Source organism: Ursus americanus, chromosome 2, assembly GCF_024610735.1.
Source record: "Ursus americanus isolate L20-20 chromosome 2, mUrsAme1.1.p, whole genome shotgun sequence".
Lineage (NCBI taxonomy): Eukaryota > Metazoa > Chordata > Mammalia > Carnivora > Ursidae > Ursus > Ursus americanus.
In genome coordinates, this window is record NC_142128.1 from 72,270,450 (window position 1) to 72,295,120 (window position 24,671).

At 33.4% G+C, this 24,671-nt stretch overlaps 1 protein-coding gene across 2 annotated transcripts in view; it reads left to right on the forward strand.

The window, feature by feature from the left end:
* The window catches only part of DENND1B (DENN domain containing 1B), a 243,538-nt gene that overhangs the window by 92,002 nt on the left and 126,865 nt on the right, over nucleotides 1-24,671 (forward strand). For both annotated transcript variants that reach the window (XM_045787733.2, XM_045787734.2), the window contains exons 4-6: nucleotides 550-599; nucleotides 2,693-2,812; nucleotides 16,240-16,309. In XM_045787733.2, coding sequence (XP_045643689.1) covers nucleotides 550-599; nucleotides 2,693-2,812; nucleotides 16,240-16,309 — 240 coding nt within the window. The remainder of the gene's footprint in view (nucleotides 1-549; nucleotides 600-2,692; nucleotides 2,813-16,239; nucleotides 16,310-24,671) is intronic.

The window sequence follows — 24,671 nt, forward strand, 5'->3', positions numbered from 1 at the left end:
TGAAACATATAAACGTGTTTCTTTAGCTATAGAAAGTCTTTTTTTTTAACCGTTTTACTATGGGACATGTAGAGTTGTTATACCTCTCAGTAATTCATGCTGCTGCCAGCTTCATTCCCTTTTCTCTGCCTGCATTTTAATTGAAACAACATTTATATTTTTGAGCCAGAATCTGTCAGAAGTCCCTGTGGCTAGTCTGTGGTACAAGTAGCAGCAGACGTAGCTTACCCATATGGTGCGGTGCTTCTTGTAAAATCCATATGGCCTTGTTGAAGGGAATCCCAGCGGGGATGTGAAGGGTGTTAATACCCTTCAGGCCAGGCCTTTCCCTCCTGGGGCTTCCGTGGCATTGTCAGTGCAATCTGCCAAAGCACCAACTTAATTCCTTTTTAATAATCAATTATTTTAGTCTAAGAACCTGTGCAATTTTTCTTAAAACAAAACAAAACAAAACTTTTTTTTCCCTCTAGGAAAGGTCTCAAGAAAAAGTCTTAACTGCATCTTTTAAATATTCTAAAGCTTTTTTTTTTTTTTAATTTGCATTTGCAGGAAGTACTACAGAGCGTGCCCAAGTTCTGTTTCCCCTTTGACATTGAAAGGTACAGTATAAGCCGTCATTCACAGTAACTTCAGCTCATCTTAGGGGGCACTTTAAAATTGTTTCATGTGTTTTTTTAATAAAATGAAATGTACGTTCTCTTCACTGCTCCTAACAACAACAACAAAAGGACTAGAGTTTCAAAATTAAATAGTATTCGAAAGGAAGAAGCCTTTTAACATTATTATATCTTTTGTTTTCTCCACTGTGGCCAGTTAGGAGAAGTCTTAAGGTTCCATTTCTTCCTTTTGTTCTTCAGGTACATATTGTAAGCACCTGCAGAAAAAATATATTACTGTGTCCTTAATCAGAGCCTTTGAATTGTGTCTTTTAAAATTAGATGTATATATCCTGGTTTCTATCTCACTTCACCCTAATTGAAAAGACCATCTGTGTGATATTGTAAAACTCATGGCTAGTTGTCTCCCAAGAATAGCTGTATAGAAATAGTGTAATATTATGGAAGGCTGCAGGGAAATCCTCCCAGCAGTTTTGAAAATCTCATTATGTTTGTATTTTACTAAACAAATACTGAATGAATAGAGTATTACCTGTGTGTAGTTGGAATTTCACAGAATATATAGGCCTTTGAGCATAAAAACAGATCATTTATTGTTTTTCACGTGATTTTCACACCCTATTATCAGTTTTTTTAAGAGTATGGTATGAGGGGTTTTAAGAGAAAATTTATTTTCAGAAAATATTTTGTTAAAGATTAGTAAAAATCTGAAATTTTACAATGTTAAAGATAATGCCTTCTGAATGAGGCTAATTGATACTAATAAGTATTGCTGATGAATGATATCCTTTGTTTTACCTCCTTCCTGGAGAATCAGTTGTGCTTGTTAAAGTTGCAATTTACAAATTACTAGCAAAGATAAAATACAGGAAGAAAAGCTTTTGAAAGTATATTGTGAACACTGGGCACTAGAGGGCACATCAGGCACTAGAGGTTGTTTTTGAAGTTTGTAAAAATTTTTGCAGAACGTCTACTTAAATGTGTATTTGTGAAATGTTCAGCATTTGAAATGCAGTATTTCCTGACAATTGAAAACAATTTGTAGTATTGACACACTGGTAGTAAACACTTACTTCTTTTTACGTAATTGTGTGGCTATTTCAGAACCAAAATTTAGGTGTCATGGATATTTTATCCTGGGACCAGGAAGCAGATGTTCAGTTATGGTTGTCTCATGGCAAGATGATAGCCAATAACAAGACACGTATTTATATATTTTAAATGGTGACAAAGATTCAGTGTAATGGTTTATATTGCTCCTTACACTGCAGTGTGACGCATACAATGATATCATGATACTTAGGTCAACAATTAGCTAAAATTTTTTGTAGTAAGCTTTTCTGTAGAAATTGTGTTCTTTGTGCTTGGAAATTTGTTCTCAGTATATAGGTAGCTCTAGATGAGAATTCTAAAAAATGCCAGTAGTAATTTTTATGGTAGTTTGCTGGGTGAGAAGGTCTACAGAACAAACAAACAGAGGTGGTGGTGGCTGCCATTGGATGCTGAAGCAGCCTGATTTGCTGTCTAAGCAGTCTCCATATGACACGAGAGGCTGTAGTTGAGCAGAACCCAACATCATGTCTTACTTCTCACTTCCACAGTCTCAGTAATTGTGTTTTCAGATGTATGAAATATTTTAGAAGTACTTTTAGGCTTGTGTAAACTTACAGTGAAACACCTTAGGATTCCCTACTAAGGGAATTGCTCGGCCTATAAGGGGTTACAACTTAATGTGATGTTTGGCTCATGATTTAGTTTACGCATTTCACACTCACTTTAGTTTTAGAACATAGTTCTAGATTCGAGAACCAATTGATTGAGAAGAAGAAACCAATGATGCATGTAAATATATTCTTGCTTTGTTTTTCTTTAAGAAAATCTCACACAGGGGCACCTGGGTGGCACAGCGGTTGGTCGTCTGCCTTCGGCTCAGGGCCTGCTTGTGTTCCCTCTCTCGCTGGCTGTCTCTCTCTGTCGAATAAATAAATAAAATCTTAAAAAAAAAAAGAAAAAATAAAAAAAAGAAAATCTCAAACAAAAACACATTAAAGTTTTATAATATTGCTGTATTTTAGAGTATCTCAGAATCAAGTCGGACAGCATTTTACGTTTGTACTGACAGACATTGAAAGCAAACAGAGATTTGGATTCTGCAGACTCACATCAGGAGGCAGAATTTGCTTGTGCATCCTTAGGTAAGTATTTGTAGTAAAAAAAATTGGATGCATTAATACATTAATTATGCCTTTCTTCTGTACTTTGTTATGCTTAGGATGTTTAAAAATATGTATATAATATTTTTTCTTACTTGTTTTCTCTAGATACAAGTAAATTGAAAAATAACTTTATTTTCTACAGAGAGCATCAATTAGATTTAAAGATTGAGCAGTAACTGAATTTTTTCTTGAAAGAATTGGCTCTTTTAAGATTAGTTTTTGTGGGTTTATTTTTGAAAAATTAAATATTAAGATATGAGTTTAAATAGTTTATATTTCACCTATTAAACAGAATGCAAAAAGATCAATTAAATTAATACATGCTCCTTTCTATCACTGACCCAGAACCTGGATTTTTAAAAGTGAATTACTGCTTTAAGGCAAAGGTTGTAAACTGGTGATTCTGGGCAAAAATGTTTAAAGAGATAGGTTTTTTTGGCCATATGGTGTTTAAAAATTTTTTGAAGATGTCTCTAACTTTATAAATTTTAGTGAAATTTTGTGTAAAATTCAAGTTTTTAATTTCTTTTGGTAAATGGGAATACTTGCTAATTCTCGTCTTGCACTTCCCAGTAGCAACGGTATGCTGGAACTAAGCAGTGGGTGTTTCGTTGTGTCATGAGATGACTACTTTGCCACAAGTCCTACCCAGCCCACTTCAATCACTTACATCATTTGCCTTGACTCAATAGGTAGTTAAGAATGTGTCTCTTTTTTGTAGACCTAGGATTTGAGATGCTGGTTGTTTACAAGGAAGGATTCTAAAAGTTAGCTTTCCTTTATTATATCTTGATGAATCAGAAATCCAGATGTATTCCATAAATATAGGATTCTGTACTGTGATTGTAATATGGATATTGGTCAAGCTAGATTCTGTAGAAATGCTTGTAGGAAAGGAAAATAAGATTTAATTTAATAATTAAAATGTTATAAAGACCACTTGGTATAAAATTGATATTCATTTGCTGTTAAGCTATGTTCATACCATTCTTTGAGGTTTAGGTTATATATTTACCCAGAACATTTGTTAGAGTTGGAGAATTTTCTTCAATCTTTACTTAAAAGTAAACGCTTAACTGCTTTATAAGTATACGTAATAGAATGTGGATATTCCTCCCTTCTTTCTTTAGGCAACAACTCTTTCATTTAGATAATAATTGTATTTAAAACTTATGTTTTATCTGGAAGAGTATTCTTCAAACGATAGGTTGATTCTTATAATTTGAAGCCAGTTAATTGTGCAGTGAGAGTGGGGGTGACACGTGGAAAATGGGTAAGGATGGTTCCTTTTATCATTGTGTTTAATGCTGAAGGTTCAAAAGCTACAGTTTAAAGGGAAGTAGGCTTATCTGCTCTGCCCAAGGCAGGTTTGTCCTAATAGAAAGACCAAAGCTGTAGGTGCTTTGTAATTTTTCTCTGTGAATTTTTACATCTTTTCATTAAAAAGGTCAAGTTTACAGAAAAGTTTCAAGAAAACTACAGTAAACTCTTGTGTATACATCACCTAGATTCATAATTGTTAACATGCTTCTCTCTCTTTCCTTTCTCTCCCTCCAAGTGCAAACACACATACATGCAAATTATTTGTCTTTCTTTTTCTCTTATTGTTGTTTTTGCTGACCCAATTGAGAATAAGTTAGAGACATCAGTTTTCTGTAATATTTGAACCTGCATTTTATAACTTTACCCCACTGCCTCCAAAATGATTTCCTAATAGCCATAATTAAAGAAGATGAACCTTTGTCTTTGTTTTGAACTTTTAAAATACTTTGAATACACTGAACCTATTAATAATTAGCAGATAGTGAGGCGCCTGGGTGGCTCAGTCAGTTAAGTGTCCAACTCTTGGTTTCGGCTAAGGTTGTGATCTCACAGGTTGTGAGATGGAGCCCTGCACTGGGTTCTGCACCCAGCGGGGAGTCTGCTTGAGACTTTCTCCCTCTCCCTCCCCCTCTGCCCCTGCCATGCATACTCTCTCTCTCTCTCAAGTAAGTAAATAAGTAAATAAATAAATAAAATCTTAAAATAATTAACAAATAGTTACTAAATGTTCAGAATATCCCTATAAATGTGCTTATAGAATAAACATTCTTAGAAACTTCTGTTTAAATTTAGGAAAGCCTATATTATTTAAAAATATTTACACAAAGAATGAACTGTAGCTATTTGTTAAATTCCTGAAAGACTGGTATAGTGTTCATATCTCCAAACCAGGGGTCATTAATTTGTAGGAAACAGATTCTAAAACAGTTACAGTAATCAAGTTATTGTTATCAGACTTGTGTATGTGGAAGAACACCAGAATGTCATAGTACTCTTGAATTAGGAACAGTTTTACCTGCAGAAAATTACATACATTTATGTAATAAAAAAGTAAAATCATATATGCCAATAGGGAAAACCTTTCACAATATGCATTATTGGTTATTTTATCTTTTTTTAAAAAAGATTCCTTTTGTATTTGTTTATTTTTGTCATGTGACAGTGCTTTCTGATAGATGAGAAATAGGTAATAAAGCTTCATGAAAAAAACAGAGGAGAGTCTTAAATTGAGAAAATTCTATTCTCCAGCTTATTTTTTACTAGGAAATTTTTAAAAGATTGCCATCTAATGATTTTAATGGCATAACCTAATCTTTGTCCTGAAAGGCAATGTATTGCGTTGAGAATAGCCAATTTAGAAAATAGCCAGTAAAATTAGAGAACTATTTAGTTTTAATAGTGAAAGAGAATTAAAATGTAATGGAATTCAATAACTTATTCAGAAAGCTGTTATAGATAGGAAAATACCTATTTTAAGCTGTAATTGATGTACGTCTGTGAAAATAATTTTAACAAATCTCTTAAGTGCTGTTGTAAGGGAAATAATGGTGTTTTGGGTCCAGGTTTGTCTATGAACTAGACCAGGTCTCCCCCACTTTAGATTTAACTTTATAATTGTTGAAAGAAAGGATAAAACTTTAAATGTACTGAAAGAAAATATTGTTGGTTTTAAAAAATTACTGTAGGGGTGCCTGGATGGCTCAGCAGTTGAGCATCTAACTCTTGGTTTCGGGTCCGGTCACAATCTCAGGGTTGTGAGATTGAGCCCTGCATGAGGCTCCACCCAGGCATGGAGGCTGCTTGGGATTCTCTCTCTCTCTCTCTCCCTCTCTCTCTGTCCTTCCCCCCCCCAAAAAAAATAAAAATAAAGATTACTGTAGTCATAAGTGCCTTTATATGCCTACCATTGAATCTTGAGGCCAAAAAGATTGGCATCTTTGCCTGTATGATGATGAAAGATTTTGTTTGATGACAAATATAATAAGGAAATTAGAAATACCAATAATAACCTGGTAGGAATGTATTTACAACCCACTGTAACAGAGAGTTAATAGCTATAGTACATAATAAGTAGCTACAAGTTAATGACACAGAACCCAATAGAAGAATAAGGAAAATATCTGAGTAATATATTCACAGAGGAAATTTAAATAGCATATATACCTATGAATGATGCTCAGCCTTAGTAAAGGTGAAAGAAATGAACATGTTAAGATTGAAAGAAATGAACTTAAAAAAAAAAAAGCCTATGGGGAAACCAACATGTCATGTACTGTGTGGGAGACTATAAAATGACATAACCTTTTAGAAGAAAAATTTAATAATATCAATCAGTTTTATAAAATCTCATGCTCCTTGACTCAATTATTTATAGTTCTAGAATTTTAAATATCAGGATTATTCCCAGTAGTGATCAGTAAGGTGTAAATAGTCATTTATTTTAGTATGGTTTATAATAGCAAAATAATGGGATGTAAATGTCCTTCAGTAGGAATTTTTGGTACATTCCCCAGTCTCCCCTAGCATTTCCTCCTGCCCCTGCCAGAAGAATGGACTCTGTTTTTTTCACTGTTGGATTATATTCCCAGTGCCTATAATAGTGCCTGGCACATAATGAATTCTTAATAGATATTTATTGAATAAATATATTAATGAATGGCAAACAGAATGGAATATTATTTATTGGGGAAAACTATATTCTAATGCAGACTCTAACTCAGAGAAATGTTTATGAAAAATTGTGAAATGATGAGAAGTGTCAAAATAATATTTATGGCATGTTCTTATATTGTAAAGAACAATTTATATATGTTTGTAGATGTATCCATTTTAAAAAGTAGCTAACAGTAAGAAAGATTTATATATTAATGTATGAGTATATATACTTATAAAAAAGACTAGAAGCATAGGTCTCCAATTTTTTTTACTTTAAACACTTCAGCATTTATCCATTTTTTGCAATGGATGAGTCATTTTAATCAGTTTTTCCCTGTTCTAAAATTCTCAGATGTTAGAACTATAAATAGCATATTAAAACTGTGGAAATTTAACTAGATCATCTTTTGTCAGGTAAAATATGTGGTCTGTTTGCAGGATAGATTATTTTACTAGTGTGTTTTATTACAGGCGCTTCAAAGGCGGTCAGTTGATCATTGTGGTATAGCAGAATTAAGAATGGAAAGGGTCGTTTCATTCTGTACCCTTGAAATTTGGAGTCAGTGTGTGTGAAAGAATGACCTTCGGAAGAGAAAAAATATTGCTTGTGAAATGACTTTCCTACTACCGTCTTGGAGCCTGAGATTAGTGTTTTTCTGTAATTTCAACACAAAATGTTTAACGTATTGGAAATGCTTTTTGAGATAGTAGGAGAAATGCTACTACATCTACAATTTATTTCCTATTATTTGTTTTTCTTCAACACTGCTCACTTACTTTCATTGTATCCTTAAGATGTAGAAGAAAATTTGTTTAGTGTCCGTATAAAACCAAGACATGAAATTTAACTAGTAATTTTCTGAGGTGAGTAGGGAAGGAAAGTAGAATTATCTACTGAACTATTCAGAATTGGTTAGGACAATCAGGTCTCTTCATTTGAAGGCTACAAGGCTGTGTGTGTGTGTGTGTGTGTGTGTGTGTGTGTGTGTGTGTCTGTTGTAGTTACGGACTGTGCTGCTTGTGGGGGTTATATGAGAGAATCACCTGCGCTGGTATTCTGAGTATTAACTGGTGGCTGTCCAAAGCTTTGGAGTAATGTTTGCATCAGTTTTGTGAGGGCACCCTAGTCTTCTTAGATTCAGCCTTAATTCTAAGGCTTCTTGAGGTTAGCCTTTATTAGGGCTAAAATTTTAGAAAAATGACTAAATACTTGCATAAGCAAGACACAGAAATATATGCCTGCAACTATGTTTTTCTGATAACAAAATTAATATGTTTTACTCAGGAAAATCTAGATGATTTAGAGAAGCTTTAAAAAGAAAATAAAGGACTTGTATTTGTAACACATAACATTTACTTAAATTTTGGTATTTTACTCTTGTCATTTCTGTAAGATTTGTGGAGATGCATTTACAAATCTTTCTATTGGATAGGAAACTAAATACTTAATTGTAGTCTTTAGTCACAATTTCTAAATGAATGAATGCGTGTAAAGCAGTTATAAATTGGAAAAATTGCTATGGCTTTCATAGTAGCCCCTGTAAGCGCTGAGAGTTTATGCACATGCGCAATCTGGCAGTTGGTCATTTCACTTTTCTCTTTCCTTGGAAGTTGAGATTTAGCTCAAAGATGATTTCCTTTCTGACTATGGTTTTTAAAATTAGTTACTTATATCTATAACTGGAATATATTATGACTTTTGAATATGAAAAATCTTAATACCTTGTTCATGAAGTTGTCTCTTGTGCAAAATTAGTGCGTTTTTATTGAAACACAATATTCTTAGGTATTCTATTGTGAGATAAAACCGGATTGATTATTTAGGGGCCATTCTCATTAAATGATTTAAGTTTCTTAGATAGAAATTAATATTTCTCGTGTTGTCTTTATAATATCCTGCTAAAGACTTTACTTTTTTCTCTTGTGGTTGAATGTATCTTAACAAAAAAAAAATCTTTTCATTTATATTACCTTCTAATGTTTGTATTTTAATGATCTAAGTTTAAAATGAAAAATATAAATGTCTCTTGAGTTTTGTTGATATTGAACCAAGCTTAAAATATTTCAGGTCCTTAAAGATAGTCATAATGAAAATGAGATACATTTAGGGATGGTTAAAATTTTTAATACAAGGTAAAATCAGGTGCAAAGGTTGATGTTTAATTTTGAATTTTCAGCCATGGTTGTATGCTTTAGCTCTTTCCATGACATGTCTATCCTAGCTTAACAAGATTTCAAAAATATTCCGAGATATTATTAATTTAAGTCTTGCCATTGTTTGTATTTAGAATTGCTTTCACAGGCCAACAAAAATGCAAGAAATAACTTTTTTCCCTAATTTGATTAACATAATTTTAGAACTAAAAAATTGTTGCCAAGGGTTCAAAATGAAATACCCTAATAAGGAAGACAGATTGATGTTTAGGCCTTTGTAGTCCCCTCCTGCTCCTCCCCCCCTTTAACTCATACCAAACTTGAAGCTTTCACACTCTTCCTTTGGGCAAATCCCTTAGAAGCAGAATGTTTCAATTTTACACATTTTGTGTCAATTTTCCAGACAGAAAAACAGCCCCTAGACATTAGACGTTTTTCTACGGAAAGGCAGTTTCCTTAGTTTTATTTGATTACTATAAGTTAAGGTTCCTGCTGATCACTTAGACTGTTAGTGGTTACCTGACTATTTGACAAAAAACATTTCCTTTCCTTTATTTAACCTTTGACTTTTGAATGTAAAAGTTTTATCAGCTCTATAGTGGAAGCACACGTGTGGGGGAAGTCTTCTTACTGCCACAAAATGGATTCATGACTTTATATGTACTCTGTGTTTTGCCTTATGTCTTTACAAAAAAATTAAGGAAATAGTCTTATAATTAGACTTTAAAGAATCTCTTGCCTTTTAAAAAACAGTTGGTCTTAATGTTTTACATCATATATATTTGCAAGGCTGTAAGAGTCACAGTTCTTCTTTGTTAAAGAAATAACATTTTCAGTTTTATAAGATTCAAGTAAAATAAATTAAGTCATTATAGTATGTTGAGTATCTTTTTTTTTTTGCCTTTCTAGGATTTTTGTGGTTGGTTGTAAGAAAACAAATTTTGACTGTCTTTGGGTCTATAAAATTTAGTGAAAAAATATTTTAACTTATTGATAATTAATCAGTTTAAGGGCTTATGTATTAGTTAGAAATAGCTTTGAACATATATTGTTAGAAAATTATCTAAAAACCCACAGAAATAAAAACATGAGAATAACATTTCTTACCCAGCGAGGTAAGCTTATATAATTTATAATGTTTTATAAATCTACTGTAACGTTTAAAATATATATGTTAATTTTGCTACACATTTTGTCTTTAAAGTTTACAATGGAATCTTGTTAAAATATTTGAATTATTGACAACTTTGTGTACTCCAAACCATTTTCTTTGTCATATAAAAGAATGAGCTGGACTTCCTGTTGAGTAGTTGCTCCATATCAAGGGTTGTGAATTCAGTTACTTACAGGGACCAGGAAGGGATTCAAATGAAATATACAGATTAAGTTTCTGACAATTAGAAGTTGGGATTAGTGTGGTGATCCAAATAGGACATGCCATATCCAAAGACAGAAGCCATTACTCAACTCTAGGTACTTGTTATAGAGTGAAAAATGTGTGACCAGTATTGCCAGTTCTTTTAATTTTTAAGAGCAGCAAGAAATCCAGATTTTTAAGTGAATTATCTCAGATTTAGAAGTTGGCAGTTTATTCAGTTTAACAAGGGGGTGTTGACCAAACAAAATATGCCCATGGGCTAGAGACAGTCTGCAAGTAGCCAGTTTGCACCCTCCACTGTAGATGCTGTTTTTTAGCAACAGAAAATGTCTCAGCTTCCCTGACATTTCTAGGAGCATGACTAGGTTACAGAATAGCTCCACATTGATATTTGATGTTTTTATTAAAAAATGTGAATGATACGTAGTCTTAAGAAGGAGCTGTTATCACCAAGAATCAGTACATGTTCACCAAGTGCATGTTGTGTGTAACTAAACTCAGTTCTTTATGGTGACACTGGTGTATCAGGCAGTGCTGTGGAAATTCGAGTCTGTTCCACTTTCTCTCATGAACAAATTATATATAGAGAAAAATATTGGCTAGACAATAGATAATGAAGTTATGAGTCCTCTTAGTGGTTAAAGTACCATACTTAGATTGTTGGTAAATAGACATGTTATTTTGGGAGGGATCTTGTACCATATTGTGGGCCATAACCTTTTAAAAATTTTTATCCACAGTGATGAACATAGAGGTAGTACTAAAATCTACAATTGCAAGGAATTACTAATACATTAGGTGAAAGAATTAAACAGATCTTTATCTGCTGAAAAATTTGCCGATATGAACAAGATATAATTTAAAAGGCATAAATATAATGCTCTGAACATTAGTTAGATAAACAAATTTTGGAAGATAGAATTTGCTTCAGTGGGTGGAAATTATAAGTAGACTGATTTAAGATTAAACCAGAATACATTTTGTCATACTTTATATAGCAGCCTGAAAATGTCGGTCATTGGACATGTTTATTCAAAGACTATTCTGAATATTATAGAACTGCATGCCTGCATTGGGTGATAGGCTATCAACAGTGGACCCCTGAGCAAATATTGCTCAATCAGATTGATCAGAGTTCTAATCCCAGGCTTGCCATTTGGTAGCTTTGTGACCCTGGATATATTGTTTTACTTTAGTTTAGTTAATTATATATTATGGCATTATTTTAATAATTAAATGAGATAACACATACAAAGTACCTAGTATGTTTTAATACATACAGTTAGTGCTCAAGAAGCTTTATTCCCTGTTCTTCCAATTATTTTAACATACAGAATCTCATTCTTAGTTTCTGCTCTGTACTCCCTAGATGGACATAGAACTGACCAGTGAGTCATATTGCCCAAATAGAAATAACAGAGCATCACGGAGCCTTAGAGATGACTGCAAGAAATATGCCAAGTGTAAACTTTGTTGCCATAGTTTTTAAAAAAATAATGTTAGTCTGATTTATAGATGAAATCATATTAGAGGTAGTTATAAAACATGACAGTGTCTAGCAGTGCTATAAACATAATAGAGTTGAGTGTTGAATTTGATGATTAAGAGAATGAATGTGAGAACAAAATCTAGCATATCTTGTATCAAGAGCAGCATAGCCTGGTACCAGGATGAAATTCAGCCAGAGGTGGTATTCTTGGAGATTATAAAAAATAGTGGTAATCATACAGATCACAAAATACCTCACACAAATAAGAACTATTAAATTTTGAGAAGTAACCTAAATATTAATTATTTCAATTTGTTTTATTTTCAAAAACAGTTATCTATATAAGTTAGCTTTTATGAAAAATTGTTTCAACTAATCTTCACAATTTGGAAGAAAATTGAAAGGGGAAGATAACTAATGAAAACTAATAACGTAAGGATGAGAAAACCAGAACGCTGGAATATATGTGCTGTTGGTGGGAATGTAAACTGGTGCAGCACTGTGGAAAACAGTATGAAGATTCCTCAAAAAGTTAAAAATAGAACTACTCTATGATCCAGCAGTCGTACTACTGGGTATTTATCCAAAGAATACAAGAACACTAATTCAAAGGAATACAAACACCTCTGTGTTTATAGCAGCATTATTTACAATAGCTAGGATAGGGAAGCAGCCCATGTCCATCGATAGACAAATGGATAAAGACATGGTATGTGTGTGTGTAATGGAATATTATTCAGCTATAAAAAATATGAGCTGTTGCCATTTGCAACAACATTGATGGAGCTAGAGAGTATATAATGCTAAGTGAAATAAGCCAAAGACAAATATCATATGATTTCACTCATATGTGAAATTTAAGAAACAAAACAAACAGTAAAGGGAAAAAATAAGGAGGGGTGGGGAGAGAGAAAGACAAAGCAAGAAACAGACTCTTAATTACAGAGAACAATCTGATGTTACCAGAGGGGAGAGTGGTTGGGGGTTGGATTAAATTGGTGATGGGGATTAAAGAGTGTACTTGTTGTGTTGAGCACTGGGTGATGTATGGAACACTTGACTTACTGTACTGTACACCTGAAGCTAATATAACACTGTATGTTAACTAACTGGAATTAAAATAAAAGCCTTAAAAAAGAAAAACATGCAAGGCAAGAAGAGTGTTAAGGTATTTTATGTAGAAAAAGATCATCTCACTTTGTAATAACTTACGAGATAATTATGAGATGTTTATTATAATTTTTATTTTTATAGTGGTCCAAGGAAGAAGAATTAAGTTTAAAAAGGCTCCACATTATTTTAGTAAGGTGGAAATGACAATGTAAGGATTAACAGGTAGACATGCAACCATCTAAAATCAATAAATTTTGCTTTATTTAGAAATTCTTGAGAGCAAGACAGAAACAGACCAGCATGCTCCTTAAATAGATTAAGTCTCATCTTACATGGACATACAGATCTGAACTACATGACATACTGAAATTTTCCTGAAATGACACTTTCTTCAGTCCATTAAAATTTGAAATACAAATATCAAATGCTTGCAAATGAAAGAAATGGCACTCTGTCCAAGGAATTGTAGTGTGTCTTAGTAGGACATTCTCCATGAAAATTATTTCATGGAGTTATAATGAGTGTAGAAAATAAGATGTGGTAATTTGCATGGTATTGAGTTGAAAATTTAAAAATAGTAATCTTTTTCTTTTTTTGTGAGAGGTATAGTAGAATGGCTGTCTAAGCACTAGAGTTAAAGAGTTGAATCATTTAGTATGAAAGTTGAGAATACCAATGCTAACTTCTGATTTTCAGGTTTCCCAAAGGCTGTAGACTGGTTATTCTTTAGACCTTTGTACGATTTAGTCTTAGATTTAACTGTTCTTCCATGGGATTAGATTTGTCTCCTATATCTTAGTGTTCCTCCTTTTTGTTTCACTCTCACATTTTGTCAAAGCCATCCTTTAGTAGCTTCCCCAAAACAGGACAGAAGTGGTAAATTTTTGAGTCCTAGCATGACTGAAAATGTTATTAATCTAGCCCCACACTTGATTGGTAGTTTCTCTGGGCAAGGAATTATAGGTTGCAATAGGATTTAACCTCTGCATTTTGAAGGCATAATCTTCTCACTTTCTGGGGTTGCTGTTGAGAGATTCAGTGGCATTTTGAACGTAATTCCTTTATATGTTACCTGTTTTGTGTCTGGAAGTTCTTAGGTGCTTTTCTGTCCCCTATTCTGGAATTTCACTGTGATATTCATTTATTTTACAGTTCACCCAGTGGCACTCTCAATGTGGACGCTCATATCTAAAGTTCTGGGAATTTTTCCAGTAACTTTCAGAAAGAAATTTTCATTCCTGTTTTCCCTCTTTTCTTTCTTTTTGGAACTACTACTGTTAGTCAGCTACATGATTGTTGAGATTGATGCTGTGATATTTTAATATTTATTCTCCTATTATCCATTGGTTTATCTCTTTATTCTAGTTGCTAGGAGATATTCTTGATTTAGTTTCTAATCTCTTTATCAATTTTAATTTTTTTTTCAACTTTTAAATTTTGAATGTCTAAAAGTTCTTGTCTAAAATTTTTTTCACCTCTTTTTGTTCAGATTTCATTTTGTGTAGTAGCATCCTGTTCTTTATTCAGGTCCTAAGAATATTAATGATAACTTTGTAGAGTTCTCATCTGTTGCTTGTATTGTCTGTGTTTACTTGGAGTTCCTTTTATGTTTGCATTCATGTATATATTTCCTCAAGTATCTGGTGGTTGGACTCTTCATTTATATTTAAGATAGAGACACTAAACTGAATTAGAAACTTTTTATGTGCAGTGGTGGATTTCATTCTAAGAAAATAGGACCTCTGAGAGTTTTTGTTTTGTTTTGTTTTGTTTTGTTTTTTCTTTGAGAGATTCCAAGATCAGTGTTTCAGGATCCTTGGGGGTTAGGGAGGGTGCAAATATACTGGCTACTGGTCGTTTTCCCTATTGGCACCTAGGTTTTGGTGTTCTGTCTTTTGCTAAGTCAGTTATCATTCTTTGTTTCCTTTTCATCTTTACAAAACCATTCACCTATGTTGCTCTCTATTGCTTTTTTCTCCATTTCTCTTGTCCATGTTAATTTATACCCTTTTTATTCATTTACTGTCATTTTAGTGCCATTTCCAAAGGGCACAGAGATAAATGCATGTCTTTAATATGCTAGATTTAACGAGAATTTGGTAGATTTTTAAAAATATCATAGGCATCTTTTATATCATTACTTAGTATTTATAATTATTATTTTAAATAACTCTATAACAGTTTTGCTGAATAAAGATACTGTACTTTACTGAACTGTTCTTCTGTTGTGACTTTAGGTTACTCTTGAATCAAAAAGCATCTTTCATAGCCATTAATAAATTAGGCATTGTGTGAAAAAATGCAGATAGAATGTTGTTTTTCTAAGCTCCATTCATTGATTTTTAAATTTTAAATCTGTTGTATACATGTACTCTTGTCAGAATACAGTTATGTAGTAAAAGCATCACACTTTTTCTCTTAGAAAATAAACTGTTGCAGTAATTCTTTAAAAAAAATGAGTATTTGTTGATACTTAACTACACTGGTGTTTTTGTGGTTTACTATATTTCTATGTGAAAAGCATACATTTTAATAAACAATTGAACCTTTGGATAGATTTTAAATATACTAATAACTTAATTTGTTACTAAGGAGTACAGATTTTTTGTGTATAATTGGATTTTAGATGTAGTATTTTGCTTTCATAAAAATTATTTATATCTAGTAAAATGAATCAAAATGAATTTTCAGTTATATATATTTTTGATATCTTAAAGTTTTTTAAAAATTTTTAAAATAGGCTGTTAATTATATTGATGTTTACTTTGAAATTTACCATCCTACTTGAACATCAGTTTCAAAATAATTGATTAATTAGGCACATAATTCTATTGTATTATATACTCACTTTAGTAATCATTAATAAAAAATGATTGTGTCTTTATTTTGAAAGCTTTTTAAAATTAGTTTTTATTTTGTATTATATTTTATTACAGTGGTTAACTTTTATTCTATGAGTGCTTTTGGTACACTCATACCATGCATACCATGATATAGGATTAAATAATTTCACTGCAGACATAAAATAGAAGTGTGTAATGAATAACTTTTATAATAGAACTTTGGATCATTATTATGTTGTGAAAACTAGTAATAGATACTATGTAAAATTTCACTCTAACAGTAAGGAGAATATGGGTATAGTTGTTTTCTGCCATCCCGAATTAAGCTGTTTGGAATAATACAAATTTAATGTTTGTCATCTATTTTGTTGATTCTAAATAATATATACATATACATTTTTAAAGGTTTTTGTTTTGTTTTGTTTTTTGTTTTGTTTTTTGTTTTTTACAGTTACCTGCCATGGTTTGAAGTATATTACAAGCTTCTAAATACTCTGGCAGATTACTTGGCTAAGGAACTGGTAAGCTGTGTTTTTTCCCCAATTTTTTCTAATGTTGTAAACTGCACATAACATAAAGTTTACCATCTTAACTGTCTTGAAGTGTACAATTCTATGTCATTAAGCACATTCACATTGTTCTGTGCAACCATCAGCATCATCATCTCTAGAACTTTTCTGTCTTCCCAAATTGAAACTCTGTGCCCCACTGAACAGCTTTCTTTCTCCTCCTCTGAGTCCCTGGCAGTAATCATTCTATTTTCTGCCTGCGTGAATTTGACTGTGTACCGCATGTAAGTAGAATCATATAATACATGTTCTGTGACTGGCTTACTTCCCTTAGCATGTTTTCAGGGTTCATCCATGTTGTAGCATGTGTCAGAATTTCTTTCTTTTTTAAGGTTGAATAAAATTTCATTATATGTACACACCACATTTTGTTGTGGTGTTCATCTATAGATGAACAGTTGGGCTGCTTCTACCTTTTAGCTGCTATGGACAGTGCTGTTAGGAATATGGGTGTACAAATATCTGTTTGAGTTGCTGTATTCAATTCTTTTGAGTATATACCCAGAAGTGGAATTGCTGAATAATATGGTAATTCTATGTTGAAGGACTGCCATAATATTTTTCACTTGGTGTCACCATTTTACATTTCCAGCAGCAGTGCACAGAGTTCCAATTTCCCTACCTCCTCCCCAACACCTGCTATTTTCTGTTCCGTTTTTGTTTTGTTGAAGTATTATTTACCTACAGTATATTAATTTCAGGTGTACAGCATAATTATTTGACATTTGTGTACATTGTGAAATATTATCATAGTAACTCTAGTTAACATCTGTCATTACCAACTATACAAAGTTACAGATTTTGTGTGTGTGTGTGTGATGGGAACTTTTAAGATTTACTTTCTTAGTATCTTTCAAATTCACAATACAATATTATTGACTACAGTCATCGTGCTGTACATTATATGCCCTTGACTTATTTATGTTGTAAGTGGAAGCTTGGACCTCTTGATCCCTTCACTCTTTTCACCCATCCCCCAACCTTTACCCCTCCAACAACCATCAATCTAATCTGTTCTCTATATCTGAGTTTTATTTTGTTTTGTTTCGTCTGTTTGCTTTGTTTTTTAGATTCCACATGTAAGTCAAATCATATGTTGTGTGTCTTGCTCTGACTTATTTCACTTCGCATAAGTGCCCTCAGTGTCCATTTATGTTGTCACAAATGGAGAGATTTTGTTCTTTTTTATGGCTGAGTAGTATTCCGTGTGTGTGTGTGTGTGTGTTTGTGTGTGTGTGCACATGTGTGTGCGTGACACCATCTCTTTATCCATTCATCCATTAATGGACACTTAGGTTGTTTCCATATCTTGGCTATTGTGAATCATGCCACAGTGGACATAGGGGTGCATATATCTTTTCAAATTAGTGTTCTTTTGTTCTTCAGATAAATACCCAGAGATGGATCACATGGCAGTTATAGTTTTGATTTTTTGAGGAAACTCCAAACTGTTTTCCATAGTGGCTGCACCAGTTTATATTTCTAGCAATAGTGCACAAGGGTACACATCCTTTTCTCCACATCCTTGTCTAGACTTGTTGTATCTTGTCCTTTTTGCAATAACCATTATGACAGTTATGAGGTTGGTAACTCATTGTGCTTTTGATTTGCATTTCCCTAATGATTAGTGATGTTGAGCATCTTTTCATGTGCCTTTTGGCAATCTGTATGTGTTCTTTGGAAAAATCTCTATTCAGATCTTCAGCCCATTTTTAAATCATTGTTTATTATTATTATTTTTTTTGTTATTGAGTTGTATGAGTTCTTTATGTATTTTGGATCTTAAACTCTTGTTGGATACATGATTTGCAAATATCTTCTATTCAGTATATTACCTTTTAATTTTGTTGATGGTTTCTTTCACTGTACTTTTTAGTTTGATGTAGTCTCATTTTCTTTTTCTTTCTTTCTTTCTTTCTTTCTTTCTTTCTTTCTTTCTTTCTTTCTTTCTTTCTTTCTTTTTTTCTTTGCTTTTGTTGCCATTGACTCTGAAGTCAGATCCAAAAATTATCTCCAAGACCAATGTCAAGGAGCTTACTGCATTTTTTTTTTTAAGGAGTTTTATAGTTTCTGCTTTAACTGATTTTGAGTTAATTTTTGTGTGTGGTATAACATAGTGATCTAGTTTCATTCTTTTGCATATGACTGTCTAGTTTTCCCAACACCATTTATTAAAGAGAATGTCCTTTATCCATATTCTTGCCTCCTTTGTCATAAATTAATTGACCATGTATGTGTGGGCTCTCTGTTCCATCCCATTGATTTTTGTGTCTATTTTTGTGCCAGTAGCATACTGTTTTGATTACTATATCTTGGTAATATAGTTTGAAATCAGGAATGTGATACCTTTAGCTTTGTTGTACTTTCTCAAGATTCCTTTGACTGTATGGGATCTTTTGTGTTCCATACAAATTTTAGAATTATTTGTTCTAATTCTGTGAAAAATGACATTAGAACATTGATAGGGATTATATTGAATCTGTAGATAAAATGGGTAAAATGGATATTTCAATGTGGTCTTTTAATCCACAAGACCAGATTATCTTTCCATTTATAGTGTCTTCAGTTTCTTTCATCAGTGTCTTATAGTTTTTAATGTATAGGTCTTTACCTCCTTGGTTAAATTTTTTCCTAGGTATTTTATTCTTTTGATGCAATTATAAATGGGATTGGTTTCTTGATTTCTCTTTCTGATAGTTCACTGTTAGTATGGAAACACAACAGATTTTTGTATTTTGAGTTTGTATCCTGCAACTTTGCTGAATTTGTTTATCAGTTCTAACAAGTTTTTTTAGTGGCATCTTTAGGGTTTCCTCTCTCTATAGAAAATCATGTCATCTACAAATAATGATAGTTTACTTCTTCCTTTCCAACTTGGATGTCTCTTATTTCTTTTTCCTGCCTACTTGTTCTGGCTTGGACTTTCAGTACTATTTTGAATGAAAGTGGTGAGAGTGGGCATACTTGTCTTAGTCCTGATCTTAAAGGAAAAGCTTTCAGCTTTGTACTGTTGAGTATGATATTAGCTGTGGACTTGTCATATATGGCCTTCATTATATTGAGGTATGTTTTATCTGTACCCACTTTGTTGAGGGTTTTTATCATAAATTGATGTTGAATTTTGTCAATGCTTTTTCTGCATCTATTAAAATGATCATATAATTTTTATCTTTCATTTTGTCAATGTGGTATATCACATCAATTGATTTGCAGATGTTAAACCACCCTTGCATCCCTAGAATAAATCCCACTTGATTATGGTGAATCATTCTCTTAATGTACTGTTGAATTTGATTTGCTTGTATTTTGTTGAGGATTTTTACATCTCTGTTTCAGGGATATTGGCTTGTAATTTTCTTTTTTGTGTTGTTTTTGCTTGGTTTTGGTATCAGGATAATGTTGACCTCATAAAATGAGTTTGGGAGCATTCCCTCCTTTTCAGTTATTTGGAGAGTTCAAGGAGATTGATATTAAATCCTCTGAATATTTGGTAGAATTCACATGAGCAACCATCTGGTCTTGGACTTTTCTTTCTTGGGAGTTTTTTGATTACTGATTCAGTCTCCCTGCTAGTAATCAGTCTATTTAGATTTTCTATTTCTTCATGATTCGGTTGGAAAATTGTAAATTTGTAGGAATGTATCCATTTCTTCTAAGCTGTTGAATTGGTTGGCATAAATTTGTTTTTAGTAATCTGTTATGATCATTTGTGTATTCCTTTGGTGTGGGTTGTATCTTCTTTTATTTTTGATTTTATTTATTTGAGAACTCTTTCTTTTTCCTTGTAAGTCTAGCTAAAGGTTTGTCAATTTTGTTTCTATTTTTAAAGAACCAACTCTTAGTTTCACTGATCTTTTCTATTGCCTTTTTAGCCCCAGTTTCATTTATATGTGTTCTAATGTTTATTATTTCCTCCCTTCTACTAAATTGGGGCTTCATTTTTTTTTCTTTTTTTAGGTTTTCTTAGGTGGGAAGTTAGTGTTTGTGGTATTTTTCATGTTTCATGTGGTAGGTTTATATCACCGTAAACTTTAGACCTATTTTGCTACATCCTATAGATTTTAGTGTGTTGTATTTTCATTTGTCTCAAGGTTTTTTTTTTTCTTTTTTTTAATTTCTTCGTTGAGCCACTGGTCGTTCAGTAGTATGTTGTTTAATCTCCATATATTTGTGATTTTTCTGGTTTTCTTCTTGCAATTGACATCTACTTTCATACCATTTTGGTTGGAAAAGATGTTTGATGTGATTTCCATTTTCTTGAATATATTGAGACTTGTTTTATAGCCTAACATATGAAATATCCTGGAGATTGTTTCATGTACACTTGAAAAGAATGTGTATTCTGCTGTTTGGGGATGGAATGTTCTTTATATATATAGCCCATCTGATCTAATGTGTCTCTTAAGGTCAGTGTTTCTTACTGATTTCCTCTTTAGATAATCTGTTCTTTGATGTTACTGGGTTATTAATATTTCCTGCTATTATTGTATTGCTGTCAATTTCTCTCTTTACAAATGTTATATCTTCTTGTTGGATCGACTCCTTTGTCATTATGTAATGCCCAACCTTGTCTTTTATTACATTCTTTGTTTCAGAGCCTATTTTGTCTGATATAAGAATAGCTACCACACTTCCTTTTGGTTTCCTTTTTCATGAAATATCTTTTTCCATTTCTTCACTTCCAGTCTGTGTGTGTTCTTGCATATGATATGAGTCTCTTGTAGGCAGCATATAGATGGGCCTAGTTCTTTTTTTTTTTTTTTTCAATTATTTAGCCACTTTGTATTTCTTGATTGGAGAATTTAGTCCATTTACATTTAAAGTAATTATATATACTTATGTAATTATTGTCATTTTGTTTAATTGTTTTCTGGCTATTTTGTAGTTCCTCTCTGTTTTGGTCTTCTCTTGCTTTCTAACTTATTGGTTTGACGGGTTTATATTGCTGTATACTTCGATTCCTTTTTCATGTTCTTTTGTGAATCTATTCTGGTTACGATGAGGCTTACATATAACAGCTTATATATGTAATAGTGTATTTTAAGTTGATAGCAACTCAAGTTTGAATGCATTTTAAAACTAAATTTTTACCTGCTTCCCATAAAAACATGTTTTATTTTTTATTTTTATTTTTTTAGTGAGAGAATGCATGTAGGGAAGGGCAGAGAGAGAGAGAGAGAGAGAGAATCATAAGCAGGGTCCACACTCAAGTGCACATGGAGCCTGACGCAGGGCTTGATCTCATGATCTTGAGATTATGACCTGAGCCAAAATCAAGAGTCAGACACTTAACCAGCTGAGCCACCCTGGTGCCCCCATGTTTTATGTCTTTGATGTCAATTTTAAATATTTTTATTTTGTATATCCCTTAACTAATTATTGTAGTTATAGTTATTTTTACTGCTGTTCCCTTAACTAATTATTGTAGTTATAGTTATTTTTAGTACTGTTGCACTTTAACCTTCAAACTAGCTTTATAAGTATTTAATCTACTACCTTTACAGTATATTTACCAATGAGATTCTCATACATTTTCTTAATAATTATTACCCTTTCTTTTCAGCATAGAGAAATCTCTTTAACATTTCTTGTAGGACCAGGTTAGTGGTGTTGAGTTCCTTTAGCTTTTGTTTGTCTGGAAAGCTCTTTATCCCTACTTCAAATTTGAGTGATAACCTTGCTAGGTAAAGTATTCTTGGTTGGAGGTTTGTTTGTTTGTTTTTCCCCAGCACTTTGAATGTCATGCCATTTTCCTCTGGCCTACAAAGTTTCTGCTGAGAAATCTGCTGATAGCATTATGGGGGTTCCTTTGTAACAAATTGTTTTTCTGTTGCTGCTTTTCAGACTTTCCAAATTTTGTTATTTTGTTATATTTCTTGGTATCTGTCTCTTTAGGTTCATCTTGTTTGGAAGTCTCTGGGCTTCCTGGGTCTGGATTCCTGTTTTCTTCCCCAGGTTAGGGACGTTTTCAGCTCTTATTTTTTCAAATAAGTTTCAAATAAGTTTTCTGTCCTCTTTAATATGGATGTTATTCTGCCTGATATTGTCCACAGGTCCTTTAAGTTATCTTTACTTTTTAAAATTATTTTTTTCTTTTTGCTGATTTGTTTGGGGGAATTCCACTGCCCTGAGTCCAGATCACTGATTCTAGTCTGCTGTTGAACCCCTCTAGTGTATTTTTCAGTTTAGTTATTGTTCTATGACTTATATTTGGTACTTTCTTATATTTTCTATCATTTTGAAGTTCTTTCTGTGTTCATCCAGTCTTCTCCCAATTTAGAGAGTGTCTTTATGACCATTACTTTGAGTTCTTTATCAGGTAAATTACTCATCTCCACTTCTTGTAGGTTTTTTTCCTGGAACTTTATCTTGTTCTTTCATTTGGAATATATTCTTGTTTCCTCATTTTGGTTGGCTTTCTATTCTATACATTAGATAAAACAGCTCTCTCTCTCATTCTTGAAAGAATGACCTTGTGTGGATGAACCTTATCATACAACCCTGCTCTACCTCTTGGTTGTCTCTTGAACCTTTGTAATTGTCTAAGCAGCCTCATGTATTATTGATACCTCCTAGTTGTTGAGATAGTGCCGCATTCCCTGAATGTTCCAGAGGGAGGGATCTATCAGCCCCTAGTTTCAGGCTGGTTGGAAGCTAGACCCTCAGGCAGCAGGTTTAAAGGTGTGTAAATAAATAGTTTTGCGGGACAGCAATCAGAAAGAGTGATGGTCTTCAGACCAGTCAATTTGGAGATGTACCTTTGATGATGGTGGCAAAAAGTGTGGCTTCACACAAGCGTATGAACTCCTTTCAGGGAGGTACCAGCAAACTGCAGCAAGGCTGAGGGAGAGTGCAAAGATGATATCCCCTGGTCTGTGTTCACTGATAGTACGTTGATAGCTTCTAGATGTGTGGTAATCCTAAAGTGTGCCTCTCGGTAGAAGCTCCAGGGTAAATAAATAGGAAATTTGTAGTAGCCTGTCAATAACTTTCTCTTCTATTATTTTAGACCTGTGGGGCCCAGAAACATAATTCCCCCTGGCCATGAGAGCCAGGTGTTCAAGGGGCATTCCCTGTGTAGGCTGTGAATTCCTTCTGGTTCTGGTGCGGCTGCAGGGATGGTACAGGGCCAGGATGTGCCCACGAGCACTAGAAAGTTAGAGGGAGAAAGCAAAAATGACACCCACCAGCACCTCTATCCTGGAGACAGTTTGAATAAGCTCCTCCTCCTCTGACAGATGCTTTAAGATTAGCAAATCAATCGCCTTCATGTAGGTCCGGGTGCTCTTCATACTGCTGCTTTTGTGCTTGGTCCCAAGGCAAGTGAGTCTGTGCACAAGTTCTTTAAGAGTAGAGGCTCTATTCCCTACAACTCTTTGTTCTCCTAGATGTAAGCTCTGTTGGTTTTCAAAGCCAGACATTTGGGGAGCTCATCTCTGTAGTGTAGGTCAGAAGGGTTGAAGTGCCTGATGTGTGTAACAAGTCCCTTACTTATCAGGGAGAAACTGCTTAAGATCCCTCCTGATTGTGGGTCACCGCGTGGTGGGTGGGGTTTTGGATGAGACCGTATCTCTGCCTCTTCTACATTCCTCAAGGTGTTTCTTTCTTTCTTTCTTTTTTTTTTTTTTAAAGATTTTATTTATTTATTTGACAGAGAGAGACAGCCAGTGAGAGAGGGAACACAAGCAGGGGGAGTGGGAGAGGAAGAGGCAGGCTCCCAGCGGAGGAACCTGTTGTGGGGCTTGATCCCAGAACGCCGGGATCACGCCCTGAGCCGAAGGCAGATGCTTAACGGCTGAGCCACCCAGACGCCCCTCAATGTGTTTCTTTTATTCTTTGTTGTGCAGGAGCTATTCAGCTAGTTTTCAGGTTTTTTTCTGGGGGAATTATTTCACATGTAGCTATAGGTTTGCTGTGTCCATAGGAGGAGGTGAATTCAGGGCTTATGCTGCCCTCTTGAAATGCCTCCTTGTTTTGTTTTTATAATGGCCATTCTAATGGGTTCAGTGAAGTGGTATATGATTGTGGTTTTGATTTGCATTTCTTTAATGATTCCTGATGTAGAGTATTTTCATGTGCTTATTGGTCATTTGCTTTTCTTTGGAAAAATATCTGTTCAAATTCTTTGCCCATTTTTAAGCATGTTTTGTTGTTGAGTAGCAGGGGTACTTTATATATTCAGATATTAATCCCTTATTAGATATATGATTTGTAAATATTTTCTTCCATTCCTTTTTACTTTGTTGATTGTATCCTTTGATCCACAAAAGTTTTTAATTTTCATGAAGTTCAGTTATGTATTTTTTCTTTTGTT